The sequence below is a fragment of the Perognathus longimembris genome, chromosome 4, assembly GCF_023159225.1.
Source record: "Perognathus longimembris pacificus isolate PPM17 chromosome 4, ASM2315922v1, whole genome shotgun sequence".
Lineage (NCBI taxonomy): Eukaryota > Metazoa > Chordata > Mammalia > Rodentia > Heteromyidae > Perognathus > Perognathus longimembris.
The window spans coordinates 12,979,650-13,001,705 of NC_063164.1; the positions used below are offsets into that span (position 1 = coordinate 12,979,650).

At 40.2% G+C, this 22,056-nt stretch overlaps 1 protein-coding gene across 1 annotated transcript in view; it reads left to right on the forward strand.

Annotated features, from left to right (window-relative positions):
• The window catches only part of Epha4 (EPH receptor A4), a 148,007-nt gene that overhangs the window by 62,444 nt on the left and 63,507 nt on the right, over positions 1-22,056 (forward strand). Inside the window, exon 4 of the mRNA XM_048344669.1 lies at positions 4,506-4,661. Coding sequence (XP_048200626.1) covers positions 4,506-4,661 — 156 coding nt within the window. The remainder of the gene's footprint in view (positions 1-4,505; positions 4,662-22,056) is intronic.

A 22,056-nucleotide genomic window follows, 5' to 3' on the forward strand; every position in this document is an offset into this window, starting at 1 on the left:
ACAGTGCTTGAATCAAGCAAGCCTGGATGCTCTCCCTGAGTTTTTGTCCTCAAGGCTAGCCCTCTACTACTTGAGCCATAGCTCCATTTCTGGCTTTTTGATGATTAATTGGAGATAATATTCTCACAAACTTTCCTGTTCAGGCTTCGTACCAGGATCCTCAAATCTCAGCCTCCCGAGTACATGAGATTACAGATGTGAGCCACCAGTGCCTGGCATGCTCCTCTACTTATAAATGACTGTGTCTGTACAGGAGAGACCTTCGTAAGGTTCAGTGCCCTAGTCTCTAAGCAGCATTGTCCAGGAAAAACACAGCATAATCTTCATGTGTAATTAAAAAAAAAAATTGTGGCCACATTGAAAAATATTTTGTAAAAAGAGAGTGGAATTATAGTTAATGATTCAATTGATTCTGTATTTAAAGTATTACTGCAATCATTATGTAACCTTTATAAAGTTATTATGATGTTTTACTTGTAGGGCATTCTTAGACTTTGAAACCCAATGTCTGTGCCCACCACTGATCAATGTGGTCTAGATACTGCTGTGAATAGTGACTGAATAGCATAGTTCTGGAATATCTCTAACCAGAATAAAGGAGTAAGAAATGGTAGTTGATGAAGGCAGCAGTAAGATGGGCATTCTTCCCTCCATTCATATCTAAGACACATTTTTGCTGAAGATCAGTCCTAACTACAGTATATTAACATTTTCAGAAGAATATGAATATTGGAGTTAGACTGACTTCATCACAGTTGCCCTGAAAGTTGTGTAATGACATGGATTCCTTCTTCTAAATAATAGGTGTTATTTATTGTCTTAACCAAATTCATGAATGTTAAATGATACAATGTATGCAAACATAATACCCAATGAATACTTGACAATTGGAATGGCTGTTGCTATTATTTGATGATCTATGAGTACAATTGGATACTATCAATTACTGTGCAGTTCTTAAAACAGGAGAATGTGGTTATAATGATAGACAGGAACCACTGGTACCTGACTTTTAGTGAAAATCAACGTTGTTGTGGTAGTGAGTTAGCTTGTCAAAAAAGAGAATTTCTTCTTCTTTTTTTCTCATCCTGCAAAAAGAAAAAAATAAAGCAATTAGTGCAAAGCTCAGTGGATTGAGTGCAATATTTTTTCTGCTGATGTCAAGTGATCTTCCCACAATGACTTAATCAGAAGGCCTGGAGCCTCTGTGTAGGTAGCCCATGTAGTACAGCCCTAATAGGAAAAGGCCAGGACAAGGATGTTTCTTGAGGGAATATATTGAACTTGTTTATAAAGTCATCAGCATCCAGAAATACAGTATCCCAGTTCTCAAACAAAGGAGGATGATGGGAAATAATCATATGTCAATGTGATGAGGAGTTTTCTATACAATGAAAGAGATGGTGAAAAGTTTAAGATACAAGTAAAGTGGTAAATAAAGGCAAGATGTCTTTATACATTTTACACCAAATATTGGAAGGCTGTGGACCACACAGAGCAAAAAAAATATAGTGAATCATTAATTTAGCAGGCCATTTTGAATGTTGGCAGCAAAATGGCTGTGTGTAAAAAGCCACTACTATATTTTGAGAGTGCCTTTCTAAGAATCCTGAAATATTAATTATGTGGTCTTAATGTACTTGAAGACAAAATAATGTGTTAAGGGCAGCAAGAGCATAACGAAAATTAGGTATTTTCTGCATGTGCTTATAAAAGTGAAAAGAAACTAGAACAGCAGCTTTCCATTTTCCCAATTGGTATAAAGTTTTGTATTTCCCAAGTGAATTCATGCAAATTTATTGTCGATAATTGGTTAACACCGGCTTCAAGGAAAAAGGGAGGGAAAACGTAGACGTGCAATATGAATTAATTCTTTCCTTCAATTCACATAAGTACACTGAATTTCTGAATTCTAACAAATCAGAGGAAACATCCTCTAAGGTGATTTTTGAAAAGTCTAAGTTGGAGACTAGAAGTTTTCTTATAATAATAGTTGGGGAAATAAGAATGCCTTTGCTTTTTCCTTTGTGTGTGTTTGATGCTGTTTACAGGCATAGGTCGGTTTTCCCTGCTGATTAAACAATCTAAAGGCAGGAAAGTATTTAATACAGACTAAGTAAGTTTATTCAAAAGTTAAAGGAAAACAGCAAACCAGATTCACCTTAGAGAAGGAACCAAGCCTGGGAGTCCAGTGGAGTCCCAATAATTATTAGTATGGTGGTTCCTCCCATATCTCCTCCTTTGGGCTTTGGGCAGATTCCTTGATGACTAGTGTATGGGTTACCTGGGCTCTTTTCATTGGCTGAGTGAGAACCCAAGCCATTATGGGAAAAAGAAGCACCACGATGAGCCACACACATATTATCTGTTATCTATTACTTGTTATGTCCACCATATATTTTTTTTTTTATCTCTATCCACCTAATCAAGGAGGCCTACTCTCCTTCAGTGTGTGTGTATGGCGGGGGGGGGGGGGGGGAGGGCTAGTGATCTATCCTTGCTTAATTTCTGTCAATCCTAACCTTCTACTTCCAACACATGACTTTAGGTTTCAATGCTTGACAACAGGATAGCACACACATATTCGCCAGAGAATGTAGCATTCTCCTTAAAAAACAGAAAAATAACATACTATTTTGGTAGTCTTGGCACGAGTTTACCACAGTTGCATTTGCCAACTTGTGACTCTGTTTGTGATGGGCAGGGCCTAGAGACTCTGTGCTCTAGGGCTCTCTGTTTGATGTGGGATGGTCAAGCTTGACTCTCCCACAACCCAGGGCTTCCTCCTGCTACAGCCTGGGTTTCTGATTTTAATGGAAACCCCAGGGCCATCTTAAGCACGACCAAAAAGGCACCTTGCAAGCTGAACCTTATCTAATTATGCTATGTGTATAAACTTGAGACACATAAATCTCAGTCACTGGAGCAACTTGTTTTTCTAAGATGCTTTGGTCCAGTGAAAGACGAAAGCAAATAAAGGAGAGATTGATCTTGGAGCACTTTTATTGTTGGTACTCCACACATCATAAAGTTTGGGCTCGTTAAAGGAAATTCCATAAACAACTTTAGTTAATAAGAGTGAAGTAACTGTGTGCCTCTCTGAGCTGCTGCTAAACTCCCTTTCCGCTAGCCATCACGAGGGTGCAATGAAAAGAAGAAAATGACACGAGGATATGCAAGAGCAATGGGTAAGGCTGCAGCAGGAAGCCGGACAAATGCTCCTTGGACCAGTACTGCTTCCGGACGATCGGATGGATTTCTAGCATGGATGGTCACTTGGTGGTTAGGCTAATGGCAAACGTCCAATGGAGCCTTTACCCAGCTGGTGTTTTTGATGGGATACAACACCAGATAGACAGGATAAATGGTGCGAACTGGGAGTGAATGAATCCTGGTGGGAAGACTTTGGGCCCATCACTTATTTCCATTTCACACCTAATGTTACAGAAGACTTTCATTTTCAATGCCTGTTGCCTCTGAGTTTGATGGTTGATAGCTAGCATTTGTCCGTTTTCATTTTGAGAGGTGACGGTGAAGAACATAGCCATGCACTATTAATTATTTTTTATTATCAGGTTTCAGGGTGTGATTGAATTTTTCCATGTTAGTAAAAATAATCCTCAGTGTCCGTGAGATGTTTATAAAGGATGACATCATGGAAAGTGTGTCAGGTACACGAGGAACTATATGACCCGTGTTCTGGGCACGGGCCTCATGCGGCTCTGAGGCAAGGAGGCTGGGAAATGGAGGAAGATGGAAAAGAGGGGGTTTGATTAACTTCCAAATGAGCACAAAGTATTAGCTGACTTTATTGGTATCTACAGTTCATAGTTTTTATTGCTTGGCCCTGAAATCCTGGCCCTTGCCTTACAGAGTCTAGTTTTTTGTGCTTGGCTGGTTTTGTTGTGTTGTTTTTATTTGCTTCTTTCTGTAGCTATAATTAGGAAATGATCACTGACCAATGTTCTGTTAGTATTTGCACACGCTTTAACTGGTTGGTTTAAAAGACCAAGCTCTCAGATTCTCCAAAACATGCACCTAACAGTTCAGGCTTTGTGAGAAGAACACATGGAGTTGGAGCTGGTTGCTGACACGTACCAGACGCATGGCCTTATATCAGGAATCACCTGCTGGAGGTTGGAATTCCTGGTTTCTAAGGTAAAGGGAATAGCAGTGCTTTTTGGAAAGGGGCTGCTGTAAGCATGAATGAGATCTTGCATACAAGGGCCACCCGAACTCTAGAGCAGGATGCAGTCAACTTTAGATGTGTTTTTATGGTTGGATTCCACCACATTGAAGGGAGTGTCTTCCAAGGGGGCTCCTGCTTGTCACCTAACCAGAAGTGTTCATGTGATCCTTAAGGAGGGGCTATAATCAATCCCTTCAGGTTGCTTTGCCTTCATCTCAAACCTGGTAGTCATCACGGAAATGCTTTCCTGTTTTCCCCCTTTGCTGTCTTCCTGGTGGTTTAAATGTGTTTGTTTTTCTTTTCTCCTTCCCTGTAGCTTGCAAAATTGGATATTACAAGGCTCTCTCCACCGATGCCACCTGTGCCAAGTGTCCACCCCACAGCTACTCTGTCTGGGAAGGAGCCACCTCATGCACCTGTGACCGAGGCTTTTTCAGAGCTGACAATGATGCCGCCTCCATGCCCTGCACCCGTAAGTTGTTTGCTTGTCTCCTGTTTTGTCCCTGCCAGTGCTTTGCATTACCACTGAGCAGGATACCGCCAGCTTCTTCTCCTAGTATAACCATGCAGGGGGCAAATTAGATCAAGCATGCAACCTTCCTCAGTCAGAGCAGGAGGAATGCTTATGAAAAAAAAGAAGGATCTTTTTTGCTCTTTCTGGTTGCCTTCAATATATGCACAGCTGCCAACCAGCAACGTTGTAGAGCCGAGATTGAGTGCTCAGGGCTGTCTGACAGTGTAATTAGAGCTGAGATTGGAATTTATAAATGGCTTTACCATTGCATCAAGGGCTCAGGGAAGCTTGGCAGCTTGGGGAGGCGCAGGTAGAGGGCAGGATTGGGGAATGTGGTTTCAATGGAAAGAGACAGCCCAGTGGACACTGAGGTCATTGCTGAGATGTCATTACACTTCTTCCTCCTTTCCTCATAGTTTTGTATGCATAGCACTTCGGCCTGGATCCTAATAAATGCTTGTTTAATGGGAGTCACTTAATGAATGTGGGCTAATGAATAGATGAGGCCATCAAGCTTGATGTGAAGGGGAGGAGAGAAATCTCTTCTCACACATTGTTTAGACAAGATGGCTAGATGCCCTTTGATATACACTCCAGGCTCCCCACAGATCCTGTGACAGCCATGACAGTGACCGGGAGGGCAGTAATGGACCTGGGTTTCTCTGTCCCGTGTGTGTGTGTGTGTGTGTGTGTGTGTGTGTGTGTGTGTGCGCGCGCGCGTGCGCACATGTGTGTGCGTATACACATGTGTTTGTGCAAGTGTGCACATAAGCATGAGGGGAAACTTGCGTTTCTGGAGGCCTGGCCTAGTAGCGTAACACACAAAGTACACAGGCTTTGGATTTGTTTCTAGCTGAGTATTTTCTTTAGTAGCTGACTGCTTATTTCCCAAAGCATCAGTTTCCACGTCTGAAGGATGGGGTTAATGATCATACAACTTGAGTAAATGCTTGAGACCGAAAGTGTTCAAGACTAAGTTTCTAGGTGTGTTTGAGTGTGCATGTTTGGATCTGGGAATATTTGCCCATACATGAGATACCTTGAGAATGAGACCCAAGTCTAAACATGAAATTAATTTGTATTATATATACCCTATCCACGTAGCCTGAGGGTAATTTTATACAATATTTTTAGTGAGCCTCTGTTTTGACTACTACCTATTACATGAGATCAGGTGTAGCATTTTCCTTTTATGGTGTCATGTACAAAACAATAGTCCTTGACAAATTTTGGCTTTCCCTCTTACTATGGCTATTATCATTCCATTCCTTACCTACTACAAATTGCATGTTAGCTGGCCTGGGTCCAGCATCCCTGAATCTAGAAGCATTCTCTGGGCTTTGCGCTGTTGGAGGTGTTGTAAGGCTACCGTGTAGCCTGATTAGGTGCCACCACCTCTCAAAGGAGGGGCAAGCCATCTCAAACTCATGCTGGAATTGCTGCAACCTCGGGATTGTCTTTCGTAACAAGATATAGGTATTAGTAATTATAATGACAAGCTAAAGGTAATACCTACGTCATGTGTTAGTTAAGAACGTTTAGCAAGCCTTATCAGAGGGTCCACACTGGTACTGTCTTTGCTTTACAGACAAGGGAACTACTGGCTCAGAGACATGAAAGAACATAGCACAGACAAGACCCTATCTTAGTAGCAGAGCTGTGTAACCCCAAGACTCACAATTCCTAAGTCCTACAATGTTGTCTTGCCTGGTTTTTCAGATGCAACAGAAACTTCCAGAGATAAGGAATATAGAAAACCAGCTTTGCCTTATATGCATCACCATCAATGGAAGAATTTCTTCAGCACTTTGTTTTTCTATTGTTTCCTGAGGCTGATGGTCCTTTCTTTCTCTAGGTGACCACTATCATTTAACCTGTTCAAATCTTGACATTTTTCCTATGACAAAGTATTTCTTTTTTAAAATTCTATGTTACCTTTTGTTGAATTACCTGTTTTTGACCACACTTGCTGCCAACAGGTTTCTTGTGTTAGTAACTTGGGGCACAATGGCAAAATCAAGAACTACTGTGGGCTGACATGTTGATAGTTCCTCTTTTTTCAGGTCATGCAGACCTCCTACAATGAGCCTTCTTCAGGTTGAGAGGTCTGAGTGTGTTATACATACCATGAAATTCATCTTGGATAGCATAGTCACCCTCTATTCTTCCCCTAGGGTAGTTTTATTTGGTTATTTACTTACTTTGTGTTGTTGTTGTTTCTTTTATGTCAATGAGGTTCTGATTTGTTCTCTAGTATTCCACAATACCATCTGTCAACCACCTTCCTACCAGGGAGTTTAAGATGCCATAGGCTGTATGCCTGTGGTATTGGATCATTTGCGATGTGCATAAGACTGATGTGGTTAAAGGAGCCTTTGGAATTTGATTAATCTCTAAGTTGTTAGTTGTATCATCAGGGTAGAAGTGAAAGAAAACGTATGATAAAGGGAAACAAACAGTTTAAATTTTTATGTGATTTTTGTTGTGGTAGTAGTTGATTTTGCATTCTTATAAGATTCTTTTCTCAGGATTAGAGGAGAGACAATGGTTGTTTTTTGAGGTATGAATGAAAGGTCCCAGAAGAAACTCCTTACCCACATGAGAGTCAATCCTTTCTTTCCTGTTCTTGGAAGGCCACCTCTAGTTCTCTGCTTCCAAGTCTTTGGCTCTGGTAGTAGCTGCATCCCAACAATGTGGTCCCCAAGAAACAGTGCCAGTAGTGACCCTGCACATTCAGTCAGCTAATCAGAGTGCTGGCTCCAACCACTAATCAAATCTATGACAAGCAGAGTACTTAATTTCTTCAGGCCCTAGTTTCCTTATCTAAAAATGGATTTTCATATCTGTGCAAAGATATGAAGAATGGATTTCCATTATCTATTGCAAAGGTCTAGCACAAGGTAGTGATTTAATAAATGTTTGATCTCTTTCTTTTTTATCTCCAGCTGGTCACTTCCTTCCTTCCCCAAGCCTCCTCCTCAGCAGGCTGCTAATGCAAGTCTTTGGCCCTCTATCACTGATTTGCACTCTTGATTACACAATTAAATTATCTGGAAGCCACATTGCAAGGCTGGAGATATAGGGACAGGACTCATACACATCAGTATTTTCAAAAACTGGCCCATTAATTCCCTTGTACCATCAAGATTTAGACCACCTCCCTACAGAGTTATCATTTTTCACTTAAGTATCAACCACACACGTCGTATAAGACTTCCTTTGAGAAAGGAGTAGTCAGGGAAATGACCTTACTTTGCTAATTGCTATGCATATTGATAAGTCAGGAAGTAGAATCAGAATCTAGTTCTCAGCCCATGGCGCTCTCTCTTGATTTCTTCCTTCCTGTTGAATACAGTGTGCCTCTGTGGTCCAATACACTAACTACTAGGTAGCCATTAAAGCATAAAACCATATCCATTAAATGTAACGTTTAGCTTCCTAGTCAGGCTTGCTGCCTTGCAAGGGCTGTGGGACCTCATGGAGTTACTGGAGACAGTGCAGAGAAGATGTGTCTCTCATGGCAGAATGTTCTCTTACATGGTACAGCAGCAGACACTTTCATAGACAGGACAATGAGAGTTTCTCAGAAAGTCCCTTGTTTCGATCACCCAGGGGATGATCTTCTTTATCCTTGGCTTTTATCAGATTCTCTTGACAAGAGGTGGAAAGGAACATAAACATCAGGGGATCCTTTCAAACCCACTCCAGGCCCCAATCAGTCCTTAGCAGTTGGTGAAGCCAGGTGACAAACCCAATTCCCTTGTGCTGACAGCCATGATAATCAGGCCCCTTCTTTGTTCATTATGCCGTCTTTAACCCCAGCATTCCTATGCAGCCCTGCATTTAGTGATCGCTCACTGTGACGGTGCACTAATGAAGAAATAAAACACACTCTCTAAGACTCATTCTTCTACCCAAAGAGAGACTCTGCTCCACTGGCTTGTAAAATCAAGTTTTTGTTCACGTGGGGAACGATTAGACCAGGTGAACACAAGGAGCATCAGCTAATTTAGAAGGAGACGCCTAGACGTTCACACCATCCACAAGGCTGGAGGACGTTGGAACATTTTATAAGAAATGAACTTTCCCTTCAGGGGGACTTGGGATCGAGCTGCATTCGCCTCCCGTGGATGGCTGTGGCCGGGTGGTTTCAATGGCAGCATTACCTGAATATTTGCAGGAAAATGGCATCTAACTGGTTAGAAGAAGAGGGATTTTTAGAGCAATCACTTTCCTCGCCATCAGTCCTGGAGATGGAGCCTGGGGCTTTGCACACGTTTGGCAAGCACAGATACTCTGAATCCCCTACCCTTTTCAATTGTATTTGAGACAAGGGCTTCCTAAGTAGCCCAGGCTGCCCTGCACTTCCGATGCCCCTGCTACCACCTCCCAAGTAGTTCAGATCACAGGCAGGCGCCATCATGCTCAGCCAGAAGAGTGCTTCTTGGACAGTCTACATGAAAATTGTCTAACAAGTCACTGGACTTTGCCTGATACTTTGTATTTCCAGCATGTTCACAGGCGATGCTGAAGCTCTGGCATGGGAAATCACCCATCCTAAGGCAAAAAGGACTTAGATTCCCTGCCTGATGACACGGATCCACAAAACCTCTTTCAAGACTGTAACTTGCAGTCTCTTCAGGTCCACTGCTGAGTCTAGAAAGAGCTTTCAAGTGTTCCAAATACTCTCCCTTAGTGGAGAGTGAATATTTCATTTGTCTCCTAGATGTAAAAAAAAAAAAAAAAAAAAAAAAAAAAAATCTTCGTTTGGGGGTACGTGAACTACTGTACACTGTATTTTTTCAATTTTGTTTTTTGTTCTTCTGCTCTTTTTTTCTTTCCTTAGTTATTTTTTGTTTTTATTGTTGGTACTTGAACTCCGGGCTTGAACTCTCTTGCTTGGTCTTTCTTCTAAAGGCTGCTTAATTGGAGAGAAGATGCTCTGTCTTATCCAGGCTGGCTTTGAACTTAGGTCCTCAGATCTCAGCCTCCTGAGTAGCTAGGATTACATGCATGAGCACTTAATGCCCAACTCTTTCGTGGTTCTTTATTGCCCAAGATGAATAAGGAACATGCTCACCAGAAACACCTAAATGGTCTAGAAAAGGATGTAGCTTTCTGGCCATATTGCCACTAACCGGGTCATTTTCCTATAGGTAGGGATCCCATTGAAGCTGAGGGAGAAATTTTGATTTCAAAAATCCCTTAATAGTGGGAATTTTGGAATGTTTTATTAACGAAATGAGCACCTTTTAAATGCAGATCTCCTCCTCCTATTTCTTTATCCTATAGTTCCATTTCTCCTAGGTCTGGAACTTGGGCCCAATCAACAGTATTGGGATGAGTCCTCTGCATGCAAAATGGGAAGGCTTTTGAATAGGAGTCTCACAGACTTTCCTGCCTAGGCTGCCTTTGTACTTTGATCCTCAGATTTCACCCCCTCTGAGTAGCTAGGATTACAGGCATGAGCCACCAGCTCCTGGTTCTTTAGTTGCTAGTTAAGTGTTCTTAGTAAAGAAAAAGCTTTTCCCTTCCTGACAGGCCCAGTGATTTCACAACTTCTTCCTATATTTCAAAATGTCCTAAAGAAAATGCCTTATGAAAGTAGTTATTGACACAGTAGATTGGGAGGTAGAGAGAGGGGGAATAGCTAATTTGTTATTTTGTCACCTTTGCTTAGCACCTTCCCCCCCACCCCCACCCCAGGTGGTTTTCTGTATTTTTCAATTGGAAATCTGTTCTTGGGCAGATTTGCTCTTTATTTAACTTGTTTGATGAAACTTATTAGGGTCTCTTGATGGGGAGTACTTGATGAGTGAGAGATTATGACTTAGATTGCCAGCTTGAAGGGCCTTCCACAAATCTGTCTCCCAGTAAACGGGCCTTGAATAGTTCCAAGGGCTGTGCCAAACAAACAAAGAGATTGATTGATACTTCGACATGGCCTAAAATATTCCCAAATTGCAGCTTTTAAGACAATTTATAGTGGAGCTTAGAGCTAATGAGGGCAAATTTAGCAAGATCTACGAGGAAAGGTCCTGACGCGAGAAAGCTTTTCTTCTGCAGGTTTAGGCTATCAAGAAATTGAAATCGCTGAGCTCCAAACAACAAACACCACTTACTTTGTCTTTACATTTGCCTTTTCTAATTGAATTTAGCGTGCTGCTGTATTTCCTCTAGAAAGTATATTGTTTTAAAATTACCATTTCAGTTCTATTACTCAAAGCCCTCGCTCCTAATGCTTTCTGACAGTTATCAACATAATGAACCATAATGAAATGATGAGCAATCTTCAGTGGAAACCTAATGTCAATCCCAATCGTGCAGTGTGACTGTGTTGTTAAAATCTGAATGCAAATTAAAGTTACATCGTCCTTACTGGCTTCCAAGGTCAGGATAGACTTTTCTTTTTCTTTTACCGCCCCCCCACCCCTTTTTAAGTGCTTTAATTTGGAAAATCTCACATCCATTTTCAAACAAGCTCTTCTTGAAGGCGCCTCTTATGTTTAGCTCGCTTCTCTCCCCTGAAGATTTACTTGTTTAACCGTCTGGCTAAGGGAATTGGGGAGAGTGTCTATAGTGAGGCTTTGATTTATAAACCATAGGATAAAAGACTTATGTTTTTGTTCTACCCCAGAGCATATATTTCCTTTATAGTTTTTCCTTCAGAGTTGCAAGTAGAGAATAATATAAGAATAGGAGAGAGGTCTATTGCATAGAAAAAGTCTGAATACACAAGTTAGTGGAAAGGCTAGTTCTATAGTTAGTGAAAGAGTAAACAAAAAGATCAGAATTTCCTAAGTGTTGCTAATGAGAGTATTTCAGTAGATCCAATTGGTTGATATCTGAGCATTTCATCATTCATTCAATCAATTATTTTGTAAATAGATATGTTTGAAAAACCGTGGCTACCAGATATCCAGGGGAATTTCGTGCTTCGTGTCATATATCAAATTTTCAAAGCAAAGCACTATTCCGTATTGTTGGGATATGTGACTGTTGTTTTTTTAGGTTAGCCATGTGGTCAGTCAGTTGATAAACTATGTCTGTCCCTGGATTATAGTCACTGATCAAAGCAATCAGAGAAAGGTTGATGAGGGAGATGTAGCCTTCAATCTATTCCATTTCTAGGCTGCTTGCATGGAGCTCAGAAGTTCAGCATCTGTCATTAACGCGTGAGTAAATCGCATCCTTCTCCTTTTCTTTCGAATTGCCTTTCAGCATTTTAACTACTTAAATGGAAAATTACTTCTGGAGAAGCAAGTGCACTTAAAAAAAAAAAAAGGAAAAAAAGAAGACAGTTGAGGATCAGAGGGAAATCCCTATCTTAGCCCCTCCCCCTCCTGCTTTGGCATCAGGTAGGAATAAGCAGAATAGTGTGGACTCAACTAGAAAGTGCGTGGATTCCAGCGAAGAAAGCTAATGAATGCTCAAGTGAAGGTCTTAAATAAGCTTCCAGTACCATTTAGCCAGGTCATCAACAATTTTTGTATCCCCATGAATAATTAAGAGTGGCTCCCCATTCACCACACCCTGTCATTTCTGGATGGCATTTTTGACGCTACTCAAGGAAGTCATACAGTGCTTATACACAGCATGCTTCTTTGAAATAGGGTCAATTATACATTTTTCTGAACTCCCCTGTGGTGAGAGTTGAGCATCTTCTTTGCTATCAGCATTTTGATTTTTCTCTTGGAGGTCATTCTTGTTCTATCTGCTATCTAAATCCCCCCGCAGAAGGTGCAGTGAGGAGAGAGCCCCATTATAGGGACAAAATTGCTCCTTTTCTCCCTCCTGCGATGATCTTCTGTCAGGGGAAGAACCTTTATCAGAAACTTCTCCCCACTCTCTTGTGTGGAAGGTGGGAGACCACAGAGGGGACACCACAGAAGAGATGAGTGCAATCTGAACACTGATCAAGATACATGGGATTCAGTCGTTGATTTGCTGAATTAAAATTTCTTTGTACAACTACGGGAGGGAGGGAGGGAGCGAGGGAAAGAAAGAAAGAAAGAAAGAAAGGAAGGAAGGATGGAAGGAAGGAAGGAGAAAGAAGAAAAGAAAAAAAAGGAAGGAGAAGGAAGAAAAGAAAGAAAAAGAAGAACAAGTACAGTCTAAAAATGAATGCTAGCCAGTCATCTTCCTAAAAGGTCAGGAAACTAGGAGAAATTTAATTCTGAGTTGGAAACTTCCCACCTAATTAAAAATAATAGTTAAGATTCATTGTTTTCTTTTACATCAATTTTATCTCTAGGAAGGAGAGGGAAACATTTAGCCTTAGAGTCCCGTTTTTGATCAAAGCAGTAAACCTATCAGATGAGTTGCTTAACTTTTCTTATCTGAGTTTTTGGTCAGCAGATTGCTGTGGGTAATGAATACTTTTCTGTCTGATTTTATTACGGGGATTACATTTAAGATAAGATGTGAAAAAGTGTTGTGTGAGAAAGGTAAATTAACGTACAGCTCAGCTAATTCCCAAATGAAATGCCCAGCCATGCTTTCCTTGGTCTTACGTGTTGTATCTTCCTCCTGTCTGACTGAGAATTTATACAGTACTTCAGCCATAACCTAGTCAACTTAATATATAAATTAAACCCTTAGTAAAACCCAGGGAAGAAGAAAAACAAAACAAAAGATTCTTAGGGAGGAATGGGAAAAATAGAAATAGAAAAAAATAGATCATGGGAACATTTTCACACAATGTTCCTCTCTAGAGGAAATTAAGAACTTTTCATGACAGCAAAAAGTGGTAGATGTAAGCAAACAATTCTGTGTTATTTTTAATAATGGACAGCTCTGCTTGGGCTCTAGTCATTGCTAAAACATATAAAGGTTATTCACTGACCATGTATATCAGAAGGGATGTCACTGGACAGCGGTGTCTATGTAAACGAACCTGACAGCAAGGGCTGGAGGAAAGCAATTAGTGGTGGCAATGTATACAGCTGTCAGGGGGGAGCAGGGGATGTGTTTCAGTCTCCCCCCCCCCCCCCCACTGTTTATTCTGCTTCACAAGCTGTCTTTCAGCTGGAGAGAGATTAGCAACAAAAGCTTATGTGAAGGGTTGAAGGGCTTCATAGCTAAGACACTGAAGCATTATTGACAGTCCAAAAGTTGCATGTGGTTAATGAAATCGTATGAAATGGAACTTGAGACCCAGCGAGTCTCTTCCTCAGAACACAAGCCTTGTACTGGTTGCCTTGGCATTTCGGTGGGCGACAGTCGCCCTGAAATCCATCATGTAAGAGTTCCAATTTTGCCTGTGCTCTTGGGGAATATTTCTTGCTACTTCCAGAATTAGTTTCATGGCTCAGGCATTGAATTTTGAAATGGTGATTAAAAGCCAGTTAGGTATTAAAAATCTGTAATAGCTCTGAAAACTGCTCTGTTACATCAGCACAGGCATGTTGGCTCTTCCATCAACTGCTCCTTGTATTATTTGTATCGTAAACTGCATTTATTTATTTATTTATTTATGTATTTATTTACTTACTTACTTATTTATGTATGTATGTGTTTTTGCAGGTTATCCTAAGTTTGTTAATAGCTATTTTTTTGTTTTTTTGTTTTCTGGTTAGCTTTTCTGTTGTTGCTGTTGTGCCACTACCATGGTGTGAGCTCAGCCTCCAGCTTGCTTGTTCAGTTGGTGTTCTACCTCTTGAAGTATACATCCAGCCCAGCTTTTTGCTGGTAGTTTTGGAGATGGAGTCTAGTCTCACAAACTTTACTGCCTGCCTGGCTTCAAACTACAATTCTCTGGATCTCAGCCCCCTGAGTAGCAGGGTTATAGGTTTAAGGCACCAGTGACTAGCTTCTACTCAGCCTTTATAACGTACACAAAAGCTACAATAGTGAGGTTTCAAATGAGTGAGTTGAATTGGGTTGAGGAACCATCATTAATTTGCTCAGCAGATTACATGCTGTCTGAACAGCAAGATACTAAGCCAGACATATTGTTCTATGAGCTGGAAATATGTCTGTAATCCAAGAGAGAAAAGAGAACCTTGTTCTCCTGAAGCTCCGTATATAAGAATATATATGATAAATCAATCAATAAAAGAGATAGTTCAGCATTCTCATAGGAGTGTGGTGGAATGCATTGAGGCAGAAGAGGAAGAATCTTAGTTTAATATTGAGTAGTTTTTGTTGCTAGGTGGTACCTCAGGGATAAGGAATCTTATCCCTGGAATCTTATGCTAATCAAAGAGCCGCAGGTGAGATAAAAGTTTTCCTAACAATGTAACTTTTAAATTTATATCTTTCTTGAGTAGTAGTATATGTGAGCATATTATTTCCAGTTATTAGAAGATCACAGGCTTTTCAGTTAGCAAGATTGCCTCTGAAAAATACACTATGTATGGTAGTGCATACCTGTAATCCCGGTTTCACAGGAGGCAGAGGTAGGAGAATCAAGATCTGAGACTTTGTGCCCAGGCAAGTGCACAAGACCTCATCAGCAAAACATGAAAAGCAAAAGGAATAGGGCATGAGATGATTCCATGGTAGAGCCACTAGCAAGACCATGGATTCAATCTCTGGTACCAATCAGAAGAAAAGAAATGGAATTTAAGTTGACATGCTACTTGATATAAATCTCTTCATGTGTAAAACCCCTTTTCTGCTAAGCCTATATCTGAATGAAATCATCATAGAAGGTTTTCATCCTTTGCAAAGTTCCACCCACTTTTTTTTTAGGACTAAAGCACGTTTCCCTTTGCCTAGGGATGTTTGGGTGGGTAACATGGTGTGCTATTATGGGTGGGTCATAGCTCACTTGTAGTTCATGCTGGAGATGTTGATGGCTTGAGGTTCAGTGGTAGCTGGTGTTATTCTGAATGATCTGATTAAGGCTCTTAGAGACACACAGGTGTGTACACAGTGGGATGTTCTGAAGAGACTTCTTTACATCCACAGACAAAGCAGCAAGCGTGTTCTCAAAAATGCCCAGGAATTCAACTTGAATCTATAGGAGAAAATAATTAAGATGTGGAATTGTTTCCTTTGATGGCTTAGAATACTATACTACCATTCTTAGTTGTTTTTCTTTTCCCTAAATTTCCTTACATAGTGTGTGGCTGGCTCATTTGCAGAAACATGCCTTTTCCCAGAGGGTAAGAGCATGTGTTTGGTTAAGGTGGATTAGGATCCTTTTTGTGATACAGTATATGATATGATATATTATGATATGATACAATAGCCCTCTGCATCTGCTGTAATTGGGCTACACTTTCTTTGGGGCATCATACTGTCAAACTCCTGTCAGCTCAATGCATGTTGACATTCTCCTAGAAAATAATAATTACCCATTGTAACACCTTTCACCAGTACCTGCTGTGTAATGCAGAAAGTATTTCACACTAGTGAAGAAAATGGACGTTGATTTAATTCATCAACAGTGGCGCAAAATGCAGCCACCCAGTTCTGTCAGAACAACAAAATAACTCAAGAAACAGGCTATGTTATTTCATATCATTTATTTTTTCTTAAGTCAATGAAATTAGGTGTAACATATGGGTTTGAGAAAACAGGGCTGTTTACTGGAGTTTATAAATATATTTATTCATTGTGAGTTCCTGGACTGAGCTCCTATAGAAGCTCAGATTGTCCCGAAGGGCCCTAGAATTACATATGGAGTTTTGAGAATATCAGAGCATCTTTTGGTCATGAAGTTACAGCGCTATTCTCAAGTTTTCTATAGCAGTTATTGACAAACTATGGCCTGAAGGCCAGTTTCAACTGCTGCTTGGTTTTGCAAACAAGATATTCTGGGAGCATAGCCCTTCCAGTTTGTTGAGGTGTTATCTGTGACTGCTTCGAGGTGCCATGGCAGAGTTGAGTAGTTGCTGTGGAGACCATATGGCTCATAAAGCCGAAAGTATTTACTATCTAGCCACATAGTAAAATTTCTTCACAAAGGAAATATGCTGACCCCTGCTCTATTCATAAATTAAAGATTATTGCATTTGACTTTTGTTTCTAGTAGTATAGCTATTGTCTGTGCCACTAAATTATATTAAAAACGTGAAGGGCATTCTAAACCTGAGGGCTTTAAAGCAGTTGAACATGCCAATCCCATTCCTGCTGGAAGGAGATGGAACCCTGAGCTTCCATGTGAATACCAAAGGTGGTTTTCAAGTACAATCCAAATTGTAGAAGGAGAACATTTTTTTTTGCATTAAATGTATTTAATAAATGTGTATTTTAAAATGTCTCAATTTGGGTAATGAAACTAAAATTATAGTGAAAAAGTAAGCACTACAGTTCTATAAAGGCTAACAAGAAAAATGCCAGACTTCTTCTGGAATGTTAGAATTCATTTCCATCAGAGAGAAAGTTTTCTTAACAAAGTTTTAATTTTAGATCCCCCAGCTTGTAGTGGCTGGTTTCATGACCTGTAGAAACAGGTCAGGGCAGGAGCTATAGACTATATCCCATGCACACACAATTCCTGGTTAGCCTCTTTGTTTCCCCTAGATTTTTTTTTTCTCCTTCTTACAAGTTCCCAGGAAAACATCAAAATGAATCAGAGTAATTATTTCTTTCTCCTCCTTACAGCGAGGGACACATCTAGAGACCCTGTAGATAATTGTTCAATAAACAAATGACTCCACAATCCCTCTGAACAAAAGTATTCACTACACTTTTAATTTTAGTTTAATTTTATTGTATATATGTTTAATTTTATTGTGTATATGTGCCTGTACTGGAGCTTGAAGTCAGGGCCTTTTACTCCCACTAGGCATTTTTTCTAAGACTTGCCCTCTACTACTTGTGCTGTAGGTCCACTCCTGGCCTTTTGCTGATTAATTGCAGTTAACAGTCCTTCAGATTTGTCTACCCAGCCTGCTTCAAAACAGAATCCTCAGATCTCAGCCTCCTGAGTAGTTAGGATTGCAGGTGTGAGCCACAGCACCCAGCTCCAGAGTCACTTGAAAATGGTAGAAAACAGGGACTTCATTCATAATACAGAGATAGCCTTTATAGGCCTAGTGCTAAGAAACCTTATGTGATAGATTGACTGGTACAATTAATTCACAGACTTCATATAATCTGTAGATATGTGGGTGTAAGATGCATTAAAGGACTTGTTCTACATGCTGCATCCCTCCCTCCCTCCATCCATCTATCCATCCATCTTTCCATCCATTCTTCTATTCACCAAACATTTCTTTAACTTTCTAAGAATTCAACAGTAGGAAATGATGAAATAAAGACAGCATAAATTCTCTAGAGAAGCACAAAGACACAAAGGGATAGGAACAGATGATGTGGGACCATTGTCAGATTAGCAAAAAGCCATTGAGTATCACAAATGAACAAGGGTGTATGAATAAAGAACTAAAATGGGAGCAACCCCAACACCATAGTTCACTTGTATGTAGTTCATGCTGGAAATGTTGATGGCTTGAGATTCAGTGGTAGCTGGTGTTATTTTGAATGGCCTGATTAAGGCTAAGAGTGAACAATGATGAAAAGCATGAAAACTTGCTGCTTACAATGACCCTCCAGCCTCTTGTTGACAGTGTACATTCAGGAATTGTGATGTAGGTGTGGAAACTAGGAATTAGAACACACAGTACACTTTTCTTTCTTTGTGATAAACCTCCTATAGCCATCCCAAGGGAGAACTAGGACTCCTCTGTTAAGAAGAGAGGGATTTTTTAAAGGCAAACATTAACATGCTACATATAACATGTGGCCCATCATTTCCTCCCTTCTTCCCACAATGCCCTGGATTTCCCCTCTACCAATGAGAAGAGCGAGGACGGTACAAACCCAAACCATCAAGCCATCAGTACAAAGCTCAGGGGAGGAAACATGGAAGAAGCCCTCTACTATTAAAAAAAAAAAAAAAAAATCTTCCAAAGGGCTCTTCTCCATGGAGAATCTGATTCACTGTTTTTATTTCCCTACGTTCCTTTTGCTTTTCAATAAATTTGCCCTGCCTTCTTTAAATACTTTCCGACCTTATAACTTTGGTCAGCAAAGAAAAAGAAACTATACCCCTAAGACTGTATCAGTCCCTTGGTGTCCATGTAAGACTGATTCTAGGACCACTAAGGCTATAAAATCCTGAGGACGCTGTCATTCCTTACCTAAAATGACATAGTATTTATATATCATCTATACCCATTCTCCAACATGCTTTCAATCATCTCTCAGTTACTTATAATACCTATAATACTTATAATACAATGTTGGTGCTATCTAAATAGTTATGCTATGCTGTTTAGGGGGAAAATGGCAACAACAACAACAAAAACCTCATACACATTTAGTACAGACCCAGGTTTTTTTTCTTGAATATTTGTGGGAGGGGAGCCCATAGGTACAGAAGACCTCACTGTACTTGTAACTGGAGACTGACTTGCAGGTGGGCATATTTCTGATGAGAAAGGCAATCATTGGGTCAGAAATTTAATTGCTTCTCGATAGCCAGATACAAACCTCACATAAATGGAAGGGGAAAATGCTCTAAGTTAGGCCTTGTCTTTCTAGATGCCTCGAGTTTATTAAACGAGGATTCATGTTACTCTTTTTTTAGGCATTACTGCAAGGAAGTGTGTAATGAGACTTTGCTGTAACCGTGGACCCAGATTGGCTTTTCGTTGTATCTGAGTGTGTACTTTTTGTTTTCTCCTCATCTTGAGAAGAAAATGTTTTCCTTCCTGAGGAAGCAATGACTTCTCACTGTAAATGAGAAACACACTTGTTACATGTTTATCGTCCTTTTAATTGGCAGGAGTTATGAAAATGAAACCGCAATCCCACAGACACACCACCACCACCACTATGACTAGAGTTTGTAAGGCATATGTCTTTTCCCTAGTCTTTGCAGGCCAACTTTATAATTATACCAGTTGGATATTCCCTTTTCCTCTTTTTTACGCAACTCTACCACAGTCCAATTTCTGCTACTGTGTTCTCTAATCATCACTTCCCTGAGAGCTGAACACAAAACACATGCAGTGCAAATCTCTCCAAGGCCTTCCTGGAGGCAGTCTTGAACTTGAATTTGCCTTGTTCTCTATTGTCCCTTGGGCATCTTCCTTGAGGCCTTCCTTAAGAATCACCCACTTGTTCCAGGTTAGCCCTTACTTTTCAAATTAGCACCCATCCCCATTTTGATATCATGCAGCATCTTTGTGTTTGGTTTTCCACGTGGCATGGTTCTGTCTCTGAGTCCTGTGACCATTTAGTTTTCTGCTCCATTTCTCCCCTGTTTAGTCCTACCAGGCTCTGTCCTACATACTAATGAGTGACTTTTTGCTTCTGCTGTACTTGATGCATTGTGTCACATTTTCCCATGTGAAAGTGGACCAGGATCTTTGGCAAGGAGGCTAATGGATTTCAGAGTCACTCTTACTTAACCCTGGAAGTCACAGCAAAATAAGACCCAGTGGATGACCCATTTTATAAACTAAACCCTAGCCAGATTCAACCACAGGCTGGGGATGGATTTCCCTATAGTAGCAAACATCATAGAATTTGAATGGGTTTGAAGGCTCTGTCTTTTTCCTACTTAGGCTTTTTTTTTTTTTACTTTTTTACTTTTTAGGCTTTGGGCAAAACTTGTAATTATATTGTCAGCATACCTTTACTGGGAAACACATGCTGGGCTGAAAATTACCCCAGAAGAGGATAGCATACTTTTGAATTTTAGTCAAATGTTGTTGCAAATTAGATTGCATGAACTTTTGCTATTATCTGATCCACTTCTCAGTCTCATATTTCCTTGTGTTTAAAATGAGGATATTTGACCAAATGATCTTTAATATCCTATCTGGCTTTTAAAGTCTGAGATTTTTATAATCATTCCATTCATTTATTTTAAAATTATTTATTTATCCATATTATATTGCAGTCACTATGCTAAAGGCCATCAATTCAATTTTGAAATCTAAACAACAATGAAATTCATACCTTCTTCCTCAGGGCTATTGCAAAGAAGGCTCACTTTTAACACAAATTTTATATAACATGTCTATTCATTATTCTTAAAAGATTTTTCTCTTAAGGTTGATGGGTTAGGGAACCAATCTTCTGTCCTTTGCCTTGCCTTCCCTTCCATTCCCTTCCTTTCCCTTCTCTCCCCTCTTTTCTTTTCCCTTTTTTAAAAAAATTGTTTTGTGCAGGTATAGTGGCACTTAAACTCTGGACCTAGGTGCTATCTCCTAACTCTTTGTTCAAGGCTAGCACAATACCAATAGTACCACAACTCCACTTCCAGATTTTTGATGCAATGAGACAAGAAGCTCATGAACTTTTCTGCTTTGGCTGGTTTTGAACCTCAGTCTTCAGTTCTTTGACTCTCTGAGTTATAGGCAGGCAAGGGCCATAGGCCCCAGATCTAATGTTAAGAGAAGCCGAAGGCAATTAGTCCCTGGAGAAGCATGAAAGAGCCTGCTTAACCTCATTAAAATTAAATCTCCAGCTAAGCTGTATAAAGAGAGGGGAGTAGATGTCTAATGTGAAATGTTACCACCCAAATCCATTGGTCCCATGTATTGACATAAACTGGGGAGTAAATACTGAATATGAGTCTTTATTCCTTCATTCGCTGCTTCAGTTCTCTCTCACTGACTACTTTGGACCCTATGTTCCAATGTGATTGGCAGGGTACGAACATCAAGTTCACCAACTTTCCCTGAATAACAGGTAGAATGTCCTTGAAATATATGTTCATTCTAAATAGTACAACTACCATGATCAAAATGGGAAAGAAAGAACTTTCCAACTCTGACATTGAATAAATTATTTTTCATTAGAGAGTGACAGGCATCTTTAAACCCTTTGAAACTGACTAAAAGGAAGAGAGCTCTTTATTCTTCTCCTAGCTTGGTTCTTCCACTTGCTATATCAGTTAGGTGACAGTTTCTTGGCATGGGAAGGGTCTTTTATTATGTGCTGAACCACACCATGATTTCGTTACTGACCAGTTATTCTGTCTCCTAACATTCAGTAGCATCATTCTCATGTCAAACTCCTTATCAGTAGGAATGAGCATGCATGTGAACAGCCGGGTGCTGTAACCCTGATCAGTCTAAGGGTGGGAAACAGTGTCTAGTTGCTAGGAATAGTTCCAGCTCAGCTCTGAGATCTCTCAGCAGCTGTATCTTCAACATCTCTGAAACCATGTTAAACCAGTTCCTACTAATTGCCTATAAATGACTTAACCCTCAAGTGTGTGTTGGACTGTGGAGGCAAAGCCATATAGTGCTGTTCATTTAATTGGCGATGGATGACATGCTATACTTAGGAATCATAATTTGTCTTTAGAAGAGATTTCAAACTATTAATTGACCAGGGTTCTTGCAACAGCCCCTGGGAACTGGAATCCTACTTGTATACC